The sequence below is a fragment of the Schistocerca cancellata genome, chromosome 2, assembly GCF_023864275.1.
Source record: "Schistocerca cancellata isolate TAMUIC-IGC-003103 chromosome 2, iqSchCanc2.1, whole genome shotgun sequence".
Lineage (NCBI taxonomy): Eukaryota > Metazoa > Arthropoda > Insecta > Orthoptera > Acrididae > Schistocerca > Schistocerca cancellata.
In genome coordinates this window covers 301,572,377-301,593,893 of record NC_064627.1, presented here as the reverse complement: position 1 = coordinate 301,593,893, position 21,517 = coordinate 301,572,377, and the positions used below count along the sequence as shown (strand labels likewise).

Genomic DNA, 21,517 nt, shown 5'->3' with positions numbered 1-21,517 from the left:
TTTGTATTTATTGATTGCTTTATGCTGCTTTGCTACAACAAGGATATCTACTTCTATGTTATTTGTGTGGCAGTTTTTCCCAATTCGAATTCTGGAGCATTTACTTTGTCACTCATGTGAAGGAATTTTGGAAAACCGTGTTTCGTAACTTTGCTGTAGTGTTGCTGTCATCAACATCACCACTGTTATAGAGCAGGTGAAGGTACTGATTGCATCTTGCCGCTCACGTATTTTACATATGACCAGAATCTCTTTGGGTTTTCTGCCAGATTTTGAGACAGAGTTGTGCAACCTGTTAAAAGCATCTCACAGTGAAGTATGCACCAAGTTCTGAGTTTCAGTCAAACATCACCAATCTCGGAGATTTAATGTCCTTTTAACTCTGGTATGCTTTTTTTTCGTTGCTTCTAAAATGGTGTTCTGACTTGTTTTGTGTACCGGAGTGGGTCAGCACCATCTTTTGTTAATTTATTTGGTGCAAATCTCTCAATTACTACCTCAGATACAATTTCTTTAAATTTAAATCACATCTTGTCTTCACTTGCGTAGTTAACTGGAAAGGAGTGGAGGCCCTATCTTAGGATGTCATCTAGTGTATATTTATCTGCTTATTTAAACAGACATATTTTGCGTTTACTTTTGGTGGATTTGGATGTTGCAGTGGTAAGTCTCACTACAACATCTTATTGTCACTAATCCCTGCACCTGTCATGATGCTCCCTATTTGCTCAGGATTATTTGTTGCTAGGATGTTAAGTACGTTTTCACAACCATTTGCACTTCGAGCGGGCTCCTGAACTAATTTCTCAAATAATTTTCAGAGAAAGCATTTAGTACATTTTCTGATGATGTTTTATATGTGCCACCAGTTTTGAAAACATGTTCACCAAGAAATCGTGGGGTACAATGAAGCCTCCGTCAATGACAATTGTGAGTTTGGGATATCTATTTGTCTATTTGTCATGCAACTCAAGTTTTCTTTGAACTGTTAAGCAACTGTATCACGTATTGGCGGTAGGGGGGCAGATTGGTAAACGGAACCCACTATTAATTTATTACGGTTGTCAAGTATAATCCACACCATCTCAGAGGAACTATCTACTCAAACTTCGCTCCAAGGTAAATATATTCTAACAGCAACAAAAACACTGCCACAAACTGTATTTTATCTAACATTTCTAAACACTGCTAGGTCATTTGTTAAAATTTCAGCTCAACTTGTCTCTGGATTTAGACACCTTTCGATACCTATAATGATTTGAGCTGCAGTACTTTCAATTTGCACTTGGAACTCTAGTTTCTTTCCCACACAGCTACAACAGTGTACAACTACAATACTGATTGTTACTATGTCTACAATCTTCCTACACTCTTCTCGCACCCTTTGAAATTGGAGCCCTTTCTCCACTTTCCCCCTGAGACCCTCTAACCTCACAAAACAGCCCAGTTCATTACACACAGCCACTGCTAGCCATGTAGCCACCTCCTGTGTGCAGTTGACAATTGGCCTACGAAGTGGAACCTAAAATGCCAGCACCCTATGGCACAAATCGATATATCCTACACACTTGCAGAACCGTCTGATCCTCCAATTCAGACCCTCCACTTGGCTTGTACCAACGGTCTGCAGTTGACCCTGTCAAAGATGCTACAGAGTGTGATTTCTGCCTTCATCCTGCAAGCAAGACTGGAAGCGTTACCACTTCATCCAGCCTGCCAAAACCGAAGAGAATCCATTCTGATCCAAAGTGTCACACATCCTTATTACCGACATGGGTCACCATCTGTAGTTGGCTGCACATTGTGCTCTCCGTGGCATCCAGAAGCACTTGTTCGACATCTCGAATGACTCCTTCCAGTACTTACACAGAGTGCACACTGGATTTCTTCCTCTCCTTGGCAGCCTTTTCTTTAAGGGGTTCCATTATATGCCCGATATTGGAGCCCCCAACCATCTGTAAGCCCACCCTCTGTGAATACCCAGATCCTGCGGTTCGAGAGGCTTCCTCTGGAAAAGGGTGATCAACTGCATATGGCCTAGGGCCGTTGTCAGCCACTGACAGTGTTCAGAACCTGTTCGTCAGATGAAATGGGGAGATCCTTTGATCAGCTCCCCAAAAAGTCTTTTGCTGCCTGCCACATCTTGAAACACCCTCCAACTCGACCACAGGTGAGGTGCCATCCTCAATGCGGGTAGTAGCAAGGGGGAACACAGTAGTGTACCTATCAGGCGACATGAGTACCTTGCTGGATGTACCTTGTATTTATACATCCAGCCTCCCACAGCAATGGCCACTGGCAATATCCTTAAGTTGTGTGATTATAGCCAGCACCTGGAGCTGCGAGCAGAGGTCACTTACTCAGCTCACATCTGAACACAGCAAACACAGCCCCTATACCATATAAAGTCGGAGAAGCTATAAAATAAACTGTAGTTAAAATTCAGAACTCACAAATGAAACATATCACTCTGAACTGCTGCTGCCTGGATGGGAGTTGCTGATCAGCTAATGAATTCTACAGCTGTAACTGTTCCCAAGTGTCTACATTGTACCCATGTCAATATCTCTTGCCTTCAAGATGATGGGAGGGTTCACTCTGAAGATCTGTAGTCCGCACTGTTGTGTTGTGAAAGGCGGCTGAACTTTCCTTTCTGCCCCATTGTAGAGGCCTCTGACAAAAACCTGTCAATTTCTAAGACCAGTTAAAGATGCAGCATGTCTCTGAACACCTTGGTGCCTACAAGATATCTTGCAAATGTGGGCCATTTTACCAGACAATCAGCACACGTGGGAAGGGGCACGATAGATTTGATCAAGTATGCTATCCCCAGAAATCTGCTTTAGCTAAGCATGCTTTAGAAAACAATCACTGGATAAGATTTGACGAAACCTCCATTGTGGTTCTCACTTACAGCTTCTGGGACTGAATTAAAGATGCCATTGAAATAAAAATCACAGATAACATCCTAAATACAGATGGCAGTCTGCAGCTCAGCACAATGTGCAATCCAGTAATCATGCAACTGAAGTGGGCACATCGAAAGCCATGTCAACATATGCCCATAAATGGCAATACTGCGAACACCAGTGACTTCGCCACTGGCAGCTATTGTATAAAAGGGCATATCTGCAGCCCACTGGTAGTCATACTACTTCACAATAGTATTGGAGTGCTCAGCTTGTCTAATTTTAATCACTTGACATGGTTCGAAATCCGAGAACTTTTTATTCAGAGGCAGTAATGCACACTGACTGACAGAAATAAGTAAAACTAATACAGAAGAAAATGAATGAGTAGTCCTGAGGTGAAATAGTGAATGCAGCATAGGAATAGCTACATAAAAAGACAAGGCTCAGTGTGAATCCTTGGACAACACACAAGATGTTAAGTATAACTGACGGAAGGAGAAAATACAAAAATGTAAAAAGAAGCACACAAAATGGAATACAGATGACTAAAAAATTAGACTGACATAAAATACAAGGCGACAAAGCAAGAATGACTAAAGCAAAAAATGCAAAGCGTTAGAAGCTCGCACAACCGTAGGAAATACAGATGTCACTGACAGGAAAATCAAAGAAATGTCTGGAGAAAAGAGAGGCAGGTGGATAACGATCAAGAGCTCTCATGGCAACCCAGTACTATGCAAAGGAGAGAAGGCTAAAAGGTCAAAGGAAGATATACATGGCTCGTACAAAGGACGTAAGTTGAAACAAGGCACCTAGAACAGACAACATTTAAAACTGGTGAAATATCATCAGACTTTAAAATGAAATTAATAACCCAGAAACCAAAGAAAGCAGCTGATGAAAAGTGCTCAATTCACCAAACCATAGGTTTAAAAAGTCATGGCTGCAAATTATCTAGAGAAGGATGGAAAAACTGGTATACGGTGACCTGGGGAAGATCAGTTTGGATTCCATAGAAATGTAGAAACATGCAGATAAATAATGATACCAGGACTTATCTTACCAGACTGATTGAAGAAAGGCAAACCCATATTTACAGTATTTATAAATTTATAAAAAGCTTTTGCATATTGTGACTGGAACACACTAAAAATTATAAAGATAGTAGGAATGAGATAAAAGGAGTGAAAGGCTATTCACAATTCATGCAGAAAGCCGACTGTAATTAGAGTTGAAGCATGTGAAAGGGTGGCAGAAAATGAGGGTGGAGGCAGGGTTATAGCAAATGCTCCATGTTGTTCCATCTACCCATAAAGCAAAGAGTAAAGGAAACAAAGGCGAAATTTAGAAAAAAGATTAAATTGCAGGGAGAATAAATAAGAACCTTATTGTTTACCAATGACATCGACTTTATCAATTACACATGATAGTGTCTTGAACGAGACATAACCAAAAGTAAAAAAAGGATAACAAAGTGTAGCCGGATTAGATCAGGCCATGCTAAGGAAATTAAAATTAGAAAATTAGGAAATGATACACAAAAGTAATAGATGAGTTGTGCTATTTGGGCAACACAATAACTGTTGATGGCCCAAGTGAGGTGGTTATGGGAAGTTACTGAAAATGAGAACTTCGTTAATATTAAAAACAACTTTCAGCAACTCCTTTCTGAAAGTATGACAGAGTGTAGTTCTACACTGAAGAGTCAAAGAAACTGGTAAAGCTGTCTAATATCTTGTAGAGACCCAACAAGCAAGCAGAAGTGCTGCAACATGACGTGGTATGGACTCGACTAATGTCTGAAGTACTGCTCGGGGGAATTGACACCATTAATCCCGCAGGGCTGTCCATAAATCCGTTAAGAGTACAAGGGGGTGGAGATCTCTTCTGCATAGCACATTGCAAGGCATCCCAGAAATGCTAAATACTGTTCATGCCTGGGGAGTTTGGTGGTCAGAGGAAGTGTTTAAACTCAGAAGAGTGTTCCTGGGGCCACACTGTAGCAATTCTGGATGTGTGGGGTGTCGCATTGTCCTGCTGGAATTGCCCAAGTCAGTTGGTATGCACAATGGACATGAATGGATGCAGATGATCAGACAGGATCCTTACGTATGTGTCACCCATCAGAGTTGTATCTAGACGTATTACACGCCCCTATCACTCAAACTGCACATGCCCCACACCACCACAGAGCCTCCACCAACTTGAACAGTCCCAGTTGACACGGAGGGTCCATGGACTCATGAGGTTGCCTCCATACCCATACACGTCCATCCACTAGATAGAATTTCAAACGTGACTCGTCCAACCAGGCAACACGTTTCCATCAACAGCCCAATGTCAGTGTTGACGGGCCCATGTGAGATGTAAAGCTTTGTGTTGTGCAGTCATCAAGGGTATACGAGTGGGCCTTTGACTCCAAAAGCCCATATTGATGATGTTTCAATGAATGGTCTGCATACTACACTTGTTGATGGCCCAGCATTGAAATCTGCACCAACTTGCGGAAGGGTTCCACTTCTGTTATATTAAACGATTCTCTTCAGTCACTGTTGGTCCCGTTCTTACAGGATCTTTTTCCAACCGCAGTAATGATGGAGATTTGATGTTTTACCAGATTCCTGATATTCACAGTACAATTATTAAGTGGTCATACAGGAAAATCCCCATTTCATTGCTGCGTCGGAGATGCTGTGTCCCATCGCTTGTGCACCAACTGCAACACCATGTTCAAACTCGCTTAAATCTTGATAACTTTCCATTGTAGCAGCAGTAACCGATCTAATAATTGCACCAAACACTTGTTGACTTATATAGGTGTTGCCGAGCGCAGCACCGTATTCTGCATGATCACATATCTCTGTATTTGAATATGTATGTCTATACCAGTTTCTCTGGCACTTCAGCGTATATGGAAGTGAAACATGGATGATAGTACAGACATGAAGAAAACAGAATCTTTTGAAGTGTGGTGTTACAGAAGAATTCTGAAGATTAGATGGGTAGATCTAACTACCAATGAAGGGGAATTGAATTAATTTGAGGAGAGAAAGAGTTTTATAGCATATCTTGACTAAAAGAAGGAATCGGTTGCAGGACTATGCTGAGGCATCAAGGAATATTTAATGTGGTAATGGAGGGAACTGGGGGGGGGGGGGGGGGGGGGGGGAGCCAGAACTGCAGAGGGAGAACAGGACTTGACTGCAGTAAGCACGTGCAAGTAGAGGTAGGTTGCAGTATTTAAGCAGAGATAAAGAAACAGTCACAGCATAGACTTTCACGAAAAGCTGCAGCAAATGGGTCTTCAGATTCAAGATGACTAAAACAACAACAGTGAGTAGTTCTACTTGGATCTGCTTCAAAATGTCTGAGCATCTCTCCTTCAAAGACAGATGTGTGAGCCATCCATATGCAACAATTCATGTCATTCAAATGCAAGGACCTTCTTAAACACACAAACAAGAAAGTGCAAATTAAAGATTACATTCCCAAACAGCAATACTGATATACAATGACTACTCTGCCCCCCCCCCCCCCCTCCCCACTCCAAAATTTTACCCGCAGTGAACACAAATTAGACCTACGCAGCAATTAAGTCAGTATCATTGATCTTATCAGTTTTAGTAATTCTTAATCTGATGGGAATTTAATGAAGTAGAATACCAATTCTGACACTCTGATATCCTTCAAATAAGAAAGAGATCCTAAACTCTAAAAAAATGGTAATTAATAAAATATGGCAAAGTAGAGATAATAAGAATGAAAAAGAAGCCAACAAAAAATGCTAAAGCTCCAATATTTTCAGAAACTACTAAATGAAAATAAAGAAAGAGGAAGATTAGGATACAATGTCCAGTTAATTACACTGTAAAGCTGATGCGTCATTTTGTGATAGTACAGCAAACATCAATAAGGAATGTGAATAAACTCTATACTGAAGCAATCAGTTTCGGAGCAAAATTTGTTTTCCTTAGTTAATTTTTACCACTTACACTTACCATTTTCAGCTCTTTCCAGAACTACGGGTATTGAGTCTTGAGTTTTTGACTGAGTGCTTGTTCCCAGCAATTCTGGACAGGAAATTTCTCCTCGTTGAATGCCATTAAGTGTCTTTAGCAGATCATAGTTTATCTTCTCTGACACAACAGAATCAAACCTGGAGACAAAAATCAAATGTTGAAATATTATTTTCTGCAACAAACTTGCTTTCTGCGTAATCAAATAAACTATTGCACTAATAATTTATTTTATTTCCAATCAAATCTTTTTTTAATTATTGTCTGAGAACCATTTTTTTCTCCAACAGGGGCTTAACTCAGAGTGAGAGTGACCGAAAATCTGAATTAGAATATTTTTAGGCAATGCAAGTACTCAGTGGTCACAATCTGATCATGTGCTGGAAACTAAAATATAACACAGCACTAACTTCTAAACGATGAAGCTGTTTTAAAACCACTGTAGGCAGTCAGTTTTGTAACATAAACTGCCTTAATTGCACCATGTATATATTTCACATTACTGGCCAGTTTTGGCCTTAAGCCATTTTCAAATGTGAAGTGTTGCTGAGGTATGTTTCACATTTGAAATCTGTTTCGTGTTACGCAGGGACTTTTACTTATTTCCAAACACATGTCAAATGTACACAAGTATGGTCTTGCACATCACACACTGCTTCCAAACAGTTATTATACAACAGGTCATATAAGGAAAATCACTATTAACAAGTAGCTTCCTGGTCCTTGCAGATTCATTTAATGGTGCAACACGTCCTTCTGCTTCCTTATACATAAATATTTCTGTTCAACAAAATAATCTTTATTAGGGAATGCTGAAAAGCAATGCTTCAGAATTTTTTTGTGAAAACTTGAAGCTTTTTAACCCTCGACCAAGTGTGCCTAGGTATAAAGTGCATCGAACATAATTAAACTTGTTTTGCACTGTTCCATTGTTGTTTCACAATGCCAAGCTCACTCCTATTCCTTCATTATTACTTCAGTTAACACAGTGAGAAATTGTGTTGTCATATGTCCATGTGAGCAGCTGTAATATAAAATAAACAGTGAGCAAGGTAAATAATAATAATAATAATAATAATAATAATAATAATAATAATTATTATTATTATTATTATTATTATACTAATTGACAATCCTTGCAAGAAAATGACCCACATTATGAGCTAGCAGCACAGTCCCACATTGAGGCAGTTGTCTACACGATAATGAAGAAGCAAATAAGCAGTTGACTGGGATCTTATGCTGGAATCTTATGCTTCAACTGGATCTTCAGTGTGGGGTAACAGCTGTCCATGGCAACAAAGTGATATAATTAAAGTTTATTTCATTATTGTTTAATTGAACAGAGCTTTAGTGCATATTATGCAAGTTTATTTTATCACTGTTTAATGAATGACTTTGCTCTTACATGTTTACCTCTCAATAATATAAAGAGCACTATTCTTTACATGTGTAATAAGTACTTCACACACCCGCTTGTGTTATGAAAATCAGTGCGCCCACTTGGTTAAGAAAAACAAAGTTATTAACATTCTACATTCTTATTACTCTTGTCTACAACTCTGCAGTCCTCTGCTGCTACAGAACTCCAGATTGCAGCATGTAACGTGGCGATGTGTAATGCCACTATATTGGTGTGTGGGAAACAGAGTGCTGTAATTGAGTTTTGGATTTGAGGAGCTCGTCAATACAGGGAGCAGCCTCTCCTTCAGCACAATACTAGACCACACTTGAGACAGTGAACTCAAGGTGTTGGATTGTTGCAGATGTAACAGCTGTCATCAATCATCCTCCATACAGTCCTACCTTGGCCCCATCCAATATCCATCTGTTTCCAAAACAGAGAACACATTCAAGGACTTCACTTTGATAGTGATGAAATGGTGCAAGCAAAAGTGAAGTTGTGTCTCCATCAACAAAGTCAAACATTTTGCTGTGATGGTACCAACAATCTGGTCTCTAACTGGGAGAAACGTGTTCATCACCACGGTGACTAAGTTGAGAAATAAATACAATTTTTTATTTATTTTAAAAGCATTAAGAGTTTTCACATTAAAAAAAATTCAGATGCATTTCAGCATGCCCTCATACATTGCACCTCATTGCCTGATAGTACAAAACCAAAATGTTTGATTGTTCCTAAAGAAAATGGGTTGTCTATTAGTCGTTTCTGAGATGACTATGTGAAGAAAGAGCTCAATAAAAGTGCACAGAGAAAGAGCTCAATAAAAATGCACAGTCACCACAAACAGGATGCTAAACCCTAATCTTCCTTTTCTTATTATGTTTGTTGAATTATTTTGTCAAAGCCATAGCACAAGTGTGGAAGGAAGGAAGGATCAGATGAGGGTATAACAGCTCATCAACAAGGACATCAGAGATGAGAATACAAGCTTGAGTGGGGAAGGAAAGGGAAGGAAATCATGAAAGTCCATTTCAAAGGAATCACCACAGCACTTGCCTTAATGAATTTTTGGGACAGCATAGAATACCTAAACCTTGATGTCCAGGTAGGGATTTGCACTACTCTCCTCATAAAAGCAAATCTAGTGTTTTATCACACTGCCACCTCGTTCAGTAGCACAAGTCTAATAGAGTTGAATTAGAAGGATTAGAATTGAAATAAACAATTACTGCAGTCAAAATTAATCTACACCAAGACTACTCTTAATATGCAACTACAGTTCATCAGGACTTTATGTGTTACAGTACCAACCAAAAGACACACACACACACACACACACACACACACACACACACACACACACACACACACACTTTTCCAAAAAATACAATGTGATGTACAGCTCACACTGAATACCAGGTGTAGAAGTACAAAACCGGAATTTCCGTATAGATGGCGCTACTCATCAGTGTAGGGCCCATGAGACCGCATCTACAGTGCCGTGCACTTCCTGTAACGGCTGATGACGAATGTCAACAAACAGTAACCCAAGTTCCATACATTGGTATCTGTTTTAGACCCATAAACCTGTTGAGTTTTGTACCTGTGAACTACGATTTGCGGACAGCATTGGTTTTCTGTTGTCATTTGAAGAAAGCTGCTGCAGAATTGCATAGAATGCTTGTCTAAGCTTTCGGTGAACATACTCTTGAGAAAAAAACAGTGTTTCATGTGGTTCAAAAAATTCATAAGTGGTGATTTTTACGTGAGAAACCATCAATAAAGTTCAAAGACAACGAATTGCAAGCCTTATTGGATAAAGATGTTACTCAAACTCAACAGGAACTAGCAGAACAATTGATTGTGATGCAGAAAGCCGTTTCTCTTTGATTGAAAGCTGTGGGAAAGGTGCAGAAAGTGGGAAAATGGGTTATGCATGAACTGAATGAAAGACAGCAAGCAAATTGAAAGACCACTCGTGAAATACTGCTTGCCAGATACAAAAGAAAGTAGTTTCTGCACCGAATGGTGACGGGTGATGAAAAATGGATATATTTTGAGAACCCTAAGCGTCGTAAATCATGAGTGGATCCAGGCAAACCATCGACATCCACTGTAAGACCAAATTGCTTTAGAAAGAAGACAAAGCTCTTTGTTCTACATCTACATCTACATCCATACTCCGCAAGCCACCTGACGGTGTGTGGCGGAGGGTACCTTCAGTACCTCTATCGGTTCTCCCTTCTATTCCAGTCTCGTATTGTTCGTGGAAAGAAGGATTGTCGGTATGCCTCTGTGTGGGCTCTAATCTCTCTGATTTTATCCTCATGGTCTCTTCGCGAGATATACGTAGGAGGGAGCAATATACTGCTTGACTCTTCGGCGAAGGTATGTTCTCGAAACTTTGACAAAAGCCCGTACCGAGCTACTGAGCGTCTCTCCTGCAGAGTCTTCCACTGGAGTTTATCTATCATCTCCGTAACGCTTTCGCGATTACTAAATGATCCTGTAACGAAGCGCGCTGCTCTCCGTTGGATCTTCTCTATGTCTTGTATCAACCCTATCTGGTACGGATCCCACACTGCTGAGCAGTATTCAAGCAGTGGGCGAACAAGCGTACTGTAACCTACTTCCTTTGTTTTCGGATTGCATTTCCTTAGGATTCTTCCAATGAATCTCAGTCTGGCATCTGCTTTACCGACGATCAACATTATATGATCATTCCATTTTAAATCACTCCTAATGCGTACTCCCAGATAATTTATGGTATTAACTGCTTCCAGTTGCTGACCTGCTATTTTGTAGCTAAATGATAAAGGATCTATCTTTCTGTGTATTCGCAGCACATTACACTTGTCTACATTGAGATTCAGTTGCCATTCCCTGCACCATGCGTCAATTCGCTGCAGATCCTCCTGCATTTCAGTACAATTTTCCATTGTTACAACCTCTCGATACACCACAGCATCATCTGCAAAAAGCCTCAGTGAACTTCCGATGTCATCCACCAGGTCATTTATGTATATTGTGAATAGCAACGGTCCTATGACACTCCCCTGCGGCACGCCCGAAATTACTCTTACTTCGGAAGACTTCTCTCCATCGAGAATAACATGCTGCGTCCTGTTATCTAGGAACTCCTCAATCCAATCACACAATTGGTCTGATAGTCCATATGCTCTTACTTTGTTCAATAAACGACTGTGGGGAACTGTATCGAATGCCTTGCGGAAGTCAAGAAACACGGCATCTACCTGGGAACCCGTGTCTATGGCCCTCTGAGTCTCGTGGACGAATAGCGCGAGCTGGGTATCACATGACCGTCTTTTTCGAAACCCATGCTGATTCCTACAGAGTAGATTTCTAGTCTCCAGAAAAGTCATTATACTCGAACACAATACGTGTTCCAAAATTCTACAACTGATCGACGTTAGAGATATAGGTCTATAGTTCTGCACATCTGTTCGACGTCCCTTCTTGAAAACTGGGATGACCTGTGCCCTTTTCCAATCCTTTGGAACGCTACGCTCTTCTAGAGACCTACGGTACACCGCTGCAAGAAGGGGGGCAAGTTCCTTCGCGTACTCTGTGTAAAATTGAACTGGTATCCCATCAGGTCCAGAGGCCTTTCCTCTTTTGAGCGATTTTAATTGTTTCTCTATCCCTCTGTCGTCTATTTCGATATCTACCATTTTGTCATCTGTGCGACAATCTAGAGAAGGAACTACAGTGCAATCTTCCTCTGTGAAACAACTTTGGAAAAAGACATTTAGTATTTCGGCCTTTAGTCTGTCATCCTCTTTTTCAGTACCATTTTGGTCACAGAGTGTCTGGACATTTTGTTTTGATCCACCTACCGCTTTGACATAAGACCAAAATTTCTTAGGATTTTCTGCCAAGTCAGTACATAGAACTTTACTTTCGAATTCATTGAACGCCTCTCGCATAGCTCTCTTCACACTACATTTCGCTTCGCGTAATTTTTGTTTGTCTGCAAGGCTTTGGCTATGTTTATGTTTGCTGTGAAGTTCCCTTTGCTTCCGCAGCAGTTTTCTAACTCGGTTGTTGAACCACGGTGGCTCTTTTCCATCTCTTACGATCTTGCTTGGCACATACTCATCTAACGCATATTGTACGATGGTTTTGAACTTTGTCCACTGATCCTCAACACTATCAGTACTTGAGACAAAACTTTTGTGTTGAGCCAACAGGTACTCTGAAATCTGCTTTTTGTCACTTTTTCTAAACAGAAAAATCTTCCTACCCTTTTTAATATTCCTATTTACGGCTGAAATCATCGATGCCGTAACCGCTTTATGATCACTGATTCCCTGTTCTGCGTTAACTTTTTCAAATAGTTCGGGTCTGTTTGTCACCAGAAGGTCTAATATGTTATCGCCACGAGTCGGTTCTCTGTTTAACTGCTCAAGGTAGTTTTCAGATAAAGCACTTAAAAAAATTTCACTGGATTCTTTGTCCCTGCCACCCGTTATGAACGTCTGAGTCTCCCAGTCTATATCCGGCAAATTAAAATCTCCACCCAGAACTATAACATGGTGGGGAAATCTACTCGAAATATTTTCCAAATTATCCTTCAGGTGCTCAGCCACAACAGCTGCTGAGCCAGGGGGCCTATAGAGACATCCAATTACCATGTCTGAGCCTGCTTTAACCGCGACCTTCACCCAAATCATTTCACATTTCGGATCTCCGTCAATTTCCTTCGATACTATTGCACTTCTTACCGCTATAAACACGCCTCCCCCTTCACTGTTCAGCCTGTCTCTGCGGTATACATTCCAATCTGAGTTTAGGATTTCGTTACTGTTTACGTCTGGTTTCAGCCAACTTTCTGTCCCTAGTACTATATGGGCGTTGTGATCGTTTATTAATGAGAGCAGTTCTGGGACCTTTCTATAGACGCTCCTGCAGTTTACTATTAGCACATTAATATTGTTATTCCCTGTTGCATTTTGCCTACTCCTATCTTGCCGCGTCTCAGGAGGCGTCTTGTCGGGCCTAGGGAGGGGATTCTCTAACCTAAAAAACCACCATGTGCACTCCACACGTACTCCGCTACCCTTGTAGCCGCTTCCGGCGTGTAGTGCACGCCTGACCTATTCAGGGGGACCCTACATTTCTCCACCCGATAGCGGAGGTCGAGAAATTTGCACCCCAGATCTCCGCAGAATCGTCTGAGCCTCTGGTTTAAGCCTTCCACTCGGCTCCAAACCAGAGGACCGCGATCGGTTCTGGGAACGATACTACAAATAGTTAGCTCTGATTCCACCCCGCGAGTGAGGCTTTCCGCCTTCACCAATTCCGCCAACCGCCTGTACGAACTGAGGATGACCTCTGAACCCAGACGGCAGGAGTCATTGGTGCCGACATGAGCAACAATTTGCAGTCGGGTGCACCCAGTGCTCTCTATTTGGTGCAGTCAGAAGGGTGTCATCTATTATGAGTTGCTAAAACCTGTTGAAACCATTTTCTGATTACTACCAACAGCAAATGATCGATTTAAATTGAGCAGTACATGAAAAACGACCGGAATGTGGAAAAAGGCAACATGAGGTCATATTGCTTCATGATAATGCCCCATCACACACAGCAAAACGGGTCAGGGAAACAATCGAGGCATTCAATTGGGAAATACTAGGGCATGCAGTTTATTCTCCAGACTTGGCTCTGTCCAATTATCATCTATTTGCATCACTGGGACATGCCCTCACTGAACAACACTTAAATTCGTATTAAAATGTACGAAAATCGCTCACTGATTGGTTAGCTTCAAAAGAAGAACTTTTTTTTACCATGGCATTCATAGCCTGCCAGAGATGTGGGAGAAATGTACAATAACAATGGAGATTATTTTGAATAAAATGTTGTTGTTATCAGTTTCAAACACAGACAAGTAATTATTGCAACCAAATTCCAGTTTCATACATCTACACCTGGTATGTAACACTGCCAACCTTACAAATCTACAGTCACATTTTCCAGAAAGACTACAATGGAAAAGAAAGGGCTCGGCACTTGGCATAAAAGCACAAAATTTCTGCTTCAACTTTTTTTGTCCCTACTCGTACATCTTCTGGAGACTCTCCCTATGGTCTCAGAGCATCCCATCAGTCTGAGCATTTTTTCTCCACATGAAGTTATTTATTGTGTTCATTTTCACCTCCTTATTTGTATTAATTTCAGAACCTATATGCAGTGACCACTAAACTACTACTTCCAGTACACACCTCTTTTTCATAATTGGACATTGCAACCTGCAAAATAACTTTTGGTACAAAGAATAAATTTTGCTGAATGAGACTTTCACTCTGCAGCAGAGTGTGCGCTGATATGAAACTTCCTGGCAGATTAAAACTGTGTGCCCGACCGAGACTCGAACTCGGGACCTTTGCCTTTCGCAGGCAAGTGCCCGAGTTCGAGTCTCGGTCGGACACACAGTTTTAATCTGCCAGGAAGTTTCAATAAATTTTGCATTTCAAAATATATTGTCTTACAGAATTCCACTGTGACTTCTTGTACTACTTGAAATTTTCATTGAATACTAAGTACAGCTTCACTATATGTCTTTCTCCAAGTAGAAAATGTAACATTTTTCTACTGGGTGTTGTGTGATGTCCTTAGGTTAGTTAGGTTTAAGTAATTCTAAGTTCTATGGGACTGATGACCATAGATGTTAAGTCCTATAGTGCTCAGAGCCATTTGAACCATTTTTTTGTCATTTTTCTTTCTATGTGGACTTACTTATAATCAGGATGTGTGCGTACAAACTTCCTCATCCATGCTGCAGTAGTGAGCAATTCACCTGAGGCTCTCCGCTGTATTAACTTCAAATACTGCTGGATTGTACAATGTGTATCTGCATCAACATCCATACCACTTAAGTAACTGTTAATCAGTGGAATCAAGCCAGGAAATTCACCATCCTATGAAATAAGAGAACATTTTTTACAGATTGAAAGTAATCTGAGGCTCAATTTACCGCTCAAAATTAAACATCATTTACATCAGTATCACTAATTGTATGGACACATCTTTGTTTCCCATTATTATGAAAGTTAATTATAGTTGGAATATAAGAGAATGTTCATTTCACGTTGTTCTTGCCCTCAACAAGAATTCATTATACAAGTCAGAATATATAACTTCCAGAGGTAGGTATTTATAATAGTAATATGGCTGGCACTGAGATAAATAAATGCCATACACTTTACAACAACAGCAACTACAATAAGAGACTGCCCATTATAGCATAAAGGGTTTTCTGCCATTAAAAGATAAGCAGGTTCCCTGTATTGTAGGAGATAGAAATCAAAATTTGTCAGACCCTTTGAGAGAAAGTTCAGTCATTCACAACCTAAAAGTGAAGCCAAAACTATTCAAATGCAAAGTGAGTCATCTCAGCTATGAGTAATGAACACTAGAAACAGCAACTCTACCACAGCCAACAGCAGTACTAAAATTCGAGGTAATATCTATTGAGCTATGCCCACTTACATAAAGGTTTCCTCAATTAAAAGGTTTGAACACCACAGCACTTTACTACGCATGGTCCTAAAAGGAGGTAGTTTGCTTGCCTTCCTCTAGCCTATGAAATGACTTTCCCAATCAATAATATGAGGAACTGCAGTTAAACATGTAATCTGAATAATGGTGCATCTGGGTATTTTTCACACTGGCAAATCACTGCCAGAGATGAAAGAAGAAGTGACAGAAAAAATGGCCATAAGATCAACTAGGGACAAATCACAGAATCTTTGTATTTGTAGTCTGGCACTTACTCAAGAAACCACTGAGACGCACATGTTCCCATTAGCACAACCACTTCATTTGCTATGAAGTAACTGGGTGCGTATCTCATAGAATATGGAATTTTTTTTCTTTCTAGTGCCAAAGATAAGCCAGTGTACCGATATATTTTTGATGAGAAACAATTTAAAAAAGGAAACATTTTTTCTGTACAAAATAATGTACAGGAATATAATATAGTAGATTTTCAGCTACAATGGATCTTGCAGTATGCAGCTAATTAAAAAAAAAAGAAGAAAATGGTGGCTAATCCTTCCCAATTACAGAACAATCAAAACTGCTTTGTAACATCCAGAAATACATTTACTCTTCGCTTAAGCAATGAGTGGTTGCATCATTAACAAATAAACCTAATATAAATTCCATTACACATATGGAGCTATTTAAAAGATATATGTAACTAAACTGAACTCCATTATTTCAAACTGAAATTCAATATTTTATATAAAATTCTGAGGATTTTGCTAGTTAAACTCACACAACTTTTAGCATTTTCAGTAATGAATGGATGTCTGAAGGAGGACAACTAAGTATGTTCAAATCTTCAATGGTGAATATTCACTTCACTTTGGATGTCTTCGGCAAACAGTATTAACACACTCTTACAGCAGCTAATCATATCGTTGCAGCAAACAATGCTGACAATGTTAATGGCAAGCAGAAATCTGTGTGTCAGTCCCAGGCTATGAAATATCAATGACAAAATAGTTCGCAAGAGAATCTAAGCAAAGAAAATGAAGATGTTAGTGTCCTATTGATAAGTTGGTCATCAGCAACAGAGCACAAGTTCGGGTTGGGGAAAAGATCTGGAAGGAAATTGGTTATGTACTTTTCAAAGGAATCATCACAGCATTTGCTTTATGTGATGCACGGTAAACTATGGAAAACCTGTATCTGGATAGCTATAGAGAGAACTAAATAGCCATCCTCCTGAATGTGAGCCCACAGTGCTAACCACTGTGGTACTACACTTTATGACTGACCACAGTCATATGTGGCAGGTGGCAACAAAGATAGTGCCTGCCATAAGTGATGCCCTGAGATCAACACTGTCTAACCTAATGAGAGCTCCATTTAAAATTCCAGGATGCAGTGAGAACAGAAATATAGGAGATAGTGTTAATGGAAACATGACAAATCTTGTGCAAGTATTGCAGAACTGTCCAAACCATCAACTCAAATGGAATTTTAGAAGGAATATTCACTGAAACTCATATGCAACAAATTAAATTGTATTTTTTGAACATAAATATCATTATCACCCTCCTCCATCATGTTGTGCTTTTAACTTATATAAATAGCTTCAAACAAAACACAAAATTATTTTAACCATGTCAGTCAGGCATAGTCAACCATTTTCATGTACCACCCACTTTAGTACCTCTGTTAGTAATAAAATTTTCTAACTGCCCACCAGTTCCACAGTAGTTGTGACCTATAAAGTAGGAAGTAACTTAATTAAAGCACATAATAATAATAATAATAATAATAATAATAATAATAATAATAATTAGTGGGTGGTATAGACCAGGTTCAGAACCACTGTTCTAAATCTTACAAACTGCAGTGTGGAAAGGCACAATTTTTTTTTGTCTTCCATGCGAAGTCTACAATGATCAGATGAAGCACCGAAAACATAAATTGGATATAGGTTAGTACATTAAAAAGTTGAAAATGAAGCAACTCCTATTCAACCAGCCACTCTGAAACTAATATTCTAGTTGTACCTAATAATTTGGGTAAAATACAAGGTAACATACAAGGTAACATGGAAAACTTTAAAAAACTATTTGCACATTCAATTCAAAGTTGAAGTCGCTAAGCTGGCAAATTTCTGCTGTTTCAACCCCACCCCCTGAAGAGACCACAAAATCAGACAAGACGTTGTGCAAAATACCCAACATGTCAGAAGCATCACAAGCTGGAGTTTCTTCTTCATGTAGGAGATGGGATGTTACATTCCATCCTGGATTTTCCATTGTTCGATTTTTTTCATGTCATAAGGGAGGGCCATACTCTTTCGTCTTGTTAGGGTCACTTCTTTCCAGCTGAGTAACTGTAATTATGTCTGCCTTGGCCTCATTGTAGGCTTCACCTGGTGTAGCTTGTTTGTATATCCAGCTATTCATTCTTTCACTGATACACAAAAGATCTTACAATAATTCTGACCAACAGCACTGGGCTAAGAATTTATTGAGAGACAGAACTCTTTAACATCATTTAGAAAACAAGGGCTTTCACCAGAAACAAACACCAAGTAAACTATGGCTTCCTCAATTTTGTGAAGACTTGTGCTGTTAATAGTACTTATAAATAAGTAAACAGTGCAGAAAGGTCTCCAAGACCATTCAAAGTACCATTCAGAATTTATTGACAATTTTTGTGAAATGGGAAATGTCGAGTTCAATATAATAACCAGCAGTTGACAAAGTATAAACAAATATAATGCATAGTTTAAAAGTGAATAAAAGGTATCAATATCAACTGCTTAGATCACAAGCACGTAATTGTTACAGTCAGTAGTAAACTGGAGATAGATCTTCACAAAATGTGTGATAAAACAATGCAGTATTATTCATTGAAAGAATTCCACGACTTCTATGAGGGAAGCTAATTACAAAACGCTTGTGTAGATCATCCTCAGTACTGTTGTAATTTGGGATTAGTACCAAATTGTAAGCACCAAAGAAATTTAGTTAGAATGATAAAAACTCTTTGAATGTAGTGGTGTCCATCAAGGGGAGGAGCTGCTTGAAAGGTTCCACAAACCTGTCTTTACTGACAACTATTACAATCTACTGGCCTTCTCTGTGTACATGCTGCCCAATGATTATAATTATAAAAAAAACATTTACATTTGTTTCATTTTTCTACCAACATCCATGAATGGAAAATGATGAGAAACGAATTACTCTGGTGGGGTGGAAGTGGGGATGAGAGATTCAAAACTATAATATCATGTAGGTTTTCTTTTTGATAAGTGTTGTGCTGTATATTCACATTACAAATGAGAAGAACTGACAGTTATTAAGTAATATTATAAAATATCCTGCATTATACCTGTGATGCCACTGGATGGTGCTGTCCCAGATGTAACTGAAAATTAAAATTCACAACACTCCACTCCATCAATCACACCTGACACTGAAGGCCAAAAGAAAGAAATTTTGCTCATTGGTCATCTTATGTACTCTATTAACACATTCGTCTGTACAAGCAATCTCCAACAAATAAAACTACCTGGATTCTTGCTTTATCATCTCTTTTTGAAAACCTACGATGGTTCTGTAGAAAATATCATTATCAAAATACATGTCATTTAATCTACTTCCTTGAGGACCACCTCATTAAGAATCCATGGAACAGAAAGTATATCTAATATAATCGAAATACAAATATTCTGTATGTAATCTTACAAGGTATTCCTCCATACTATACAGTTTACATTTTCAAATGCTATAACATCATGCATATATTAACAGAATAGAAATGAGACATCTTGCATTACTATGGTGTACCAGTGCACAAATTGCTTTTCAATCCTGAACAGTCTTAACACCGAGACAAGTTTAACAAAATCTATCAAGTCAGTGGCACTGGGAAAACAGGTTACTAACGATGTGTTCTTGCAGACTGCTCGAAGACAAACATGGCAGAGTCACTGCACAACCTCAACCTAACAGAAAACATGCAGATAAATTTTGAACAGTGGAAGAAATTAATTAATCAAATTTACCAATTTTGATGAAACTTTTCAAAGCATTACAATACAGGGAGTAAAATAATGTAATGTGTGGTGATGATGTTGGTATCCTTAACTGTTTGAAGAGGTGTCTACAAAGTTTCTAAACTAGATGCAACATACAGTCAATATTACGCACTCCTGCACAATAAACACTTTTTCCGCAGTGAAGAGTTGCAACTAATTCCATGACAAATCAATACAGAAAAGTACAGTTATCAACCTGGCCCTCTTCAATTTTCATAAAATTTGGTGTGCTCATTGCACATGACAAGAGAATGAAAGTCAGTGACCTTAACCTTGACCTTGTTACACTATACAGTGTAGTAAAAAATCAAGTTGGGATGAGAATTGTTTTCAGAGATATTAATTTATACATACAGCACTGTGTTGTATTAATGCAAAATAAATTGTATTCAGACTCCAACAATATGACACAAAGCACTGAAAAACATGTTTATTGTTAAAAAAAGGTGGTGATATAAGAATACACTGTAAGGTAACAATGTAGGCAGGCCAATATCAGGCTATCAAATATTGGATGGCAGCATGGGTGCTACATGTACACAGACAGTTGCTGCAAAAGATGATGTGCATTGTAATTATATACAAATCTACCTTCAAGACTGAATTTGAGATCATCATGCATTGCTGGAATCCATTCAGGGAAGAAATCTCCGTAAAGTGCACATATGGATGGCTGGTATGGTCAGTGGCTTAGCAACAAACTACAAAATATGTGATAAATATAGAAAAATATTAACTCAAGGACAAGGGCCTGCGGCTGGCCCAACTACATGGAAACAAGAGGAAACCACAAACCTGCATAGCTTCTCAGGTGAGTCAGATACACTTGTAGCCCCAAAAATTGTTTTAGATGCATTAAATGACAGTTCGGTATCTCTTAGCGAGTCCCCAGTGCAAAAGAAGTAGGTGGGAGAGAAAGAAAATGCACAGAAAAAATTCAAGCAAGCATATGAGGTATTCAGAAGTAAATAAGTACCTAGTGTGGAAGAGTATGCAGATTAAGAAACACATGTTGTATCTAAAATGATAATGCAATTGGAAGTGAAATTCAGTACCTGCACCATAAGCAGTGAAAGATTGAAATTCTGAAATTTCTGAAAAGTTTAAGCATTTGAAGGACTGAAAATGAACTTGGAGCCTCCAACTATTTAATGAGAAAAGCAAAAAAATTAGTCAAACAATGTGGTATCTTAGCAACTCCCAATCCACGACCTAAATGTGTCTCAATTGAACAAACAGCTAATGGTGTCATAGAATTCTACAAAGAGAGACAATATAAGCCAATGTTGAACTGGGAAGAAGGATTTTGTTTCTGTCACAGAATATGTTTCTAGGATTCATAAACAAATATGAGTAGTGCCAGGAAACCTGTGTTAAGTGTATCAAGATGAACATCCAGGACTGAAAATAGGACTATCAAAATTCTGCCATTTGTGAACCAAGAATTGTGTTTTGGCTGGTGCATGTGGTACCAGAGAGAGTGAGTTTGCAGTATTCACTAAAATATGAAGCTCATGTTGGAAGGTTCCAGATTGAAGGAGTTGACATGTGATGTTAACTTAGCACCTACAAACACTGTCTAGCTTGG

The 21,517-nt window shown here is 39.2% G+C and overlaps 1 protein-coding gene across 1 annotated transcript in view; it reads right to left on the bottom strand.

The window, feature by feature from the left end:
* The window catches only part of LOC126161676 (glutamate--cysteine ligase catalytic subunit), a 109,081-nt gene that overhangs the window by 8,246 nt on the left and 79,318 nt on the right, over positions 1–21,517 (bottom strand). Inside the window, exons 10-11 of the mRNA XM_049917682.1 lie at positions 15,096–15,277; positions 6,911–7,068 (exon numbers count right to left, since the gene is read on the bottom strand). Coding sequence (XP_049773639.1) covers positions 6,911–7,068; positions 15,096–15,277 — 340 coding nt within the window. The remainder of the gene's footprint in view (positions 1–6,910; positions 7,069–15,095; positions 15,278–21,517) is intronic.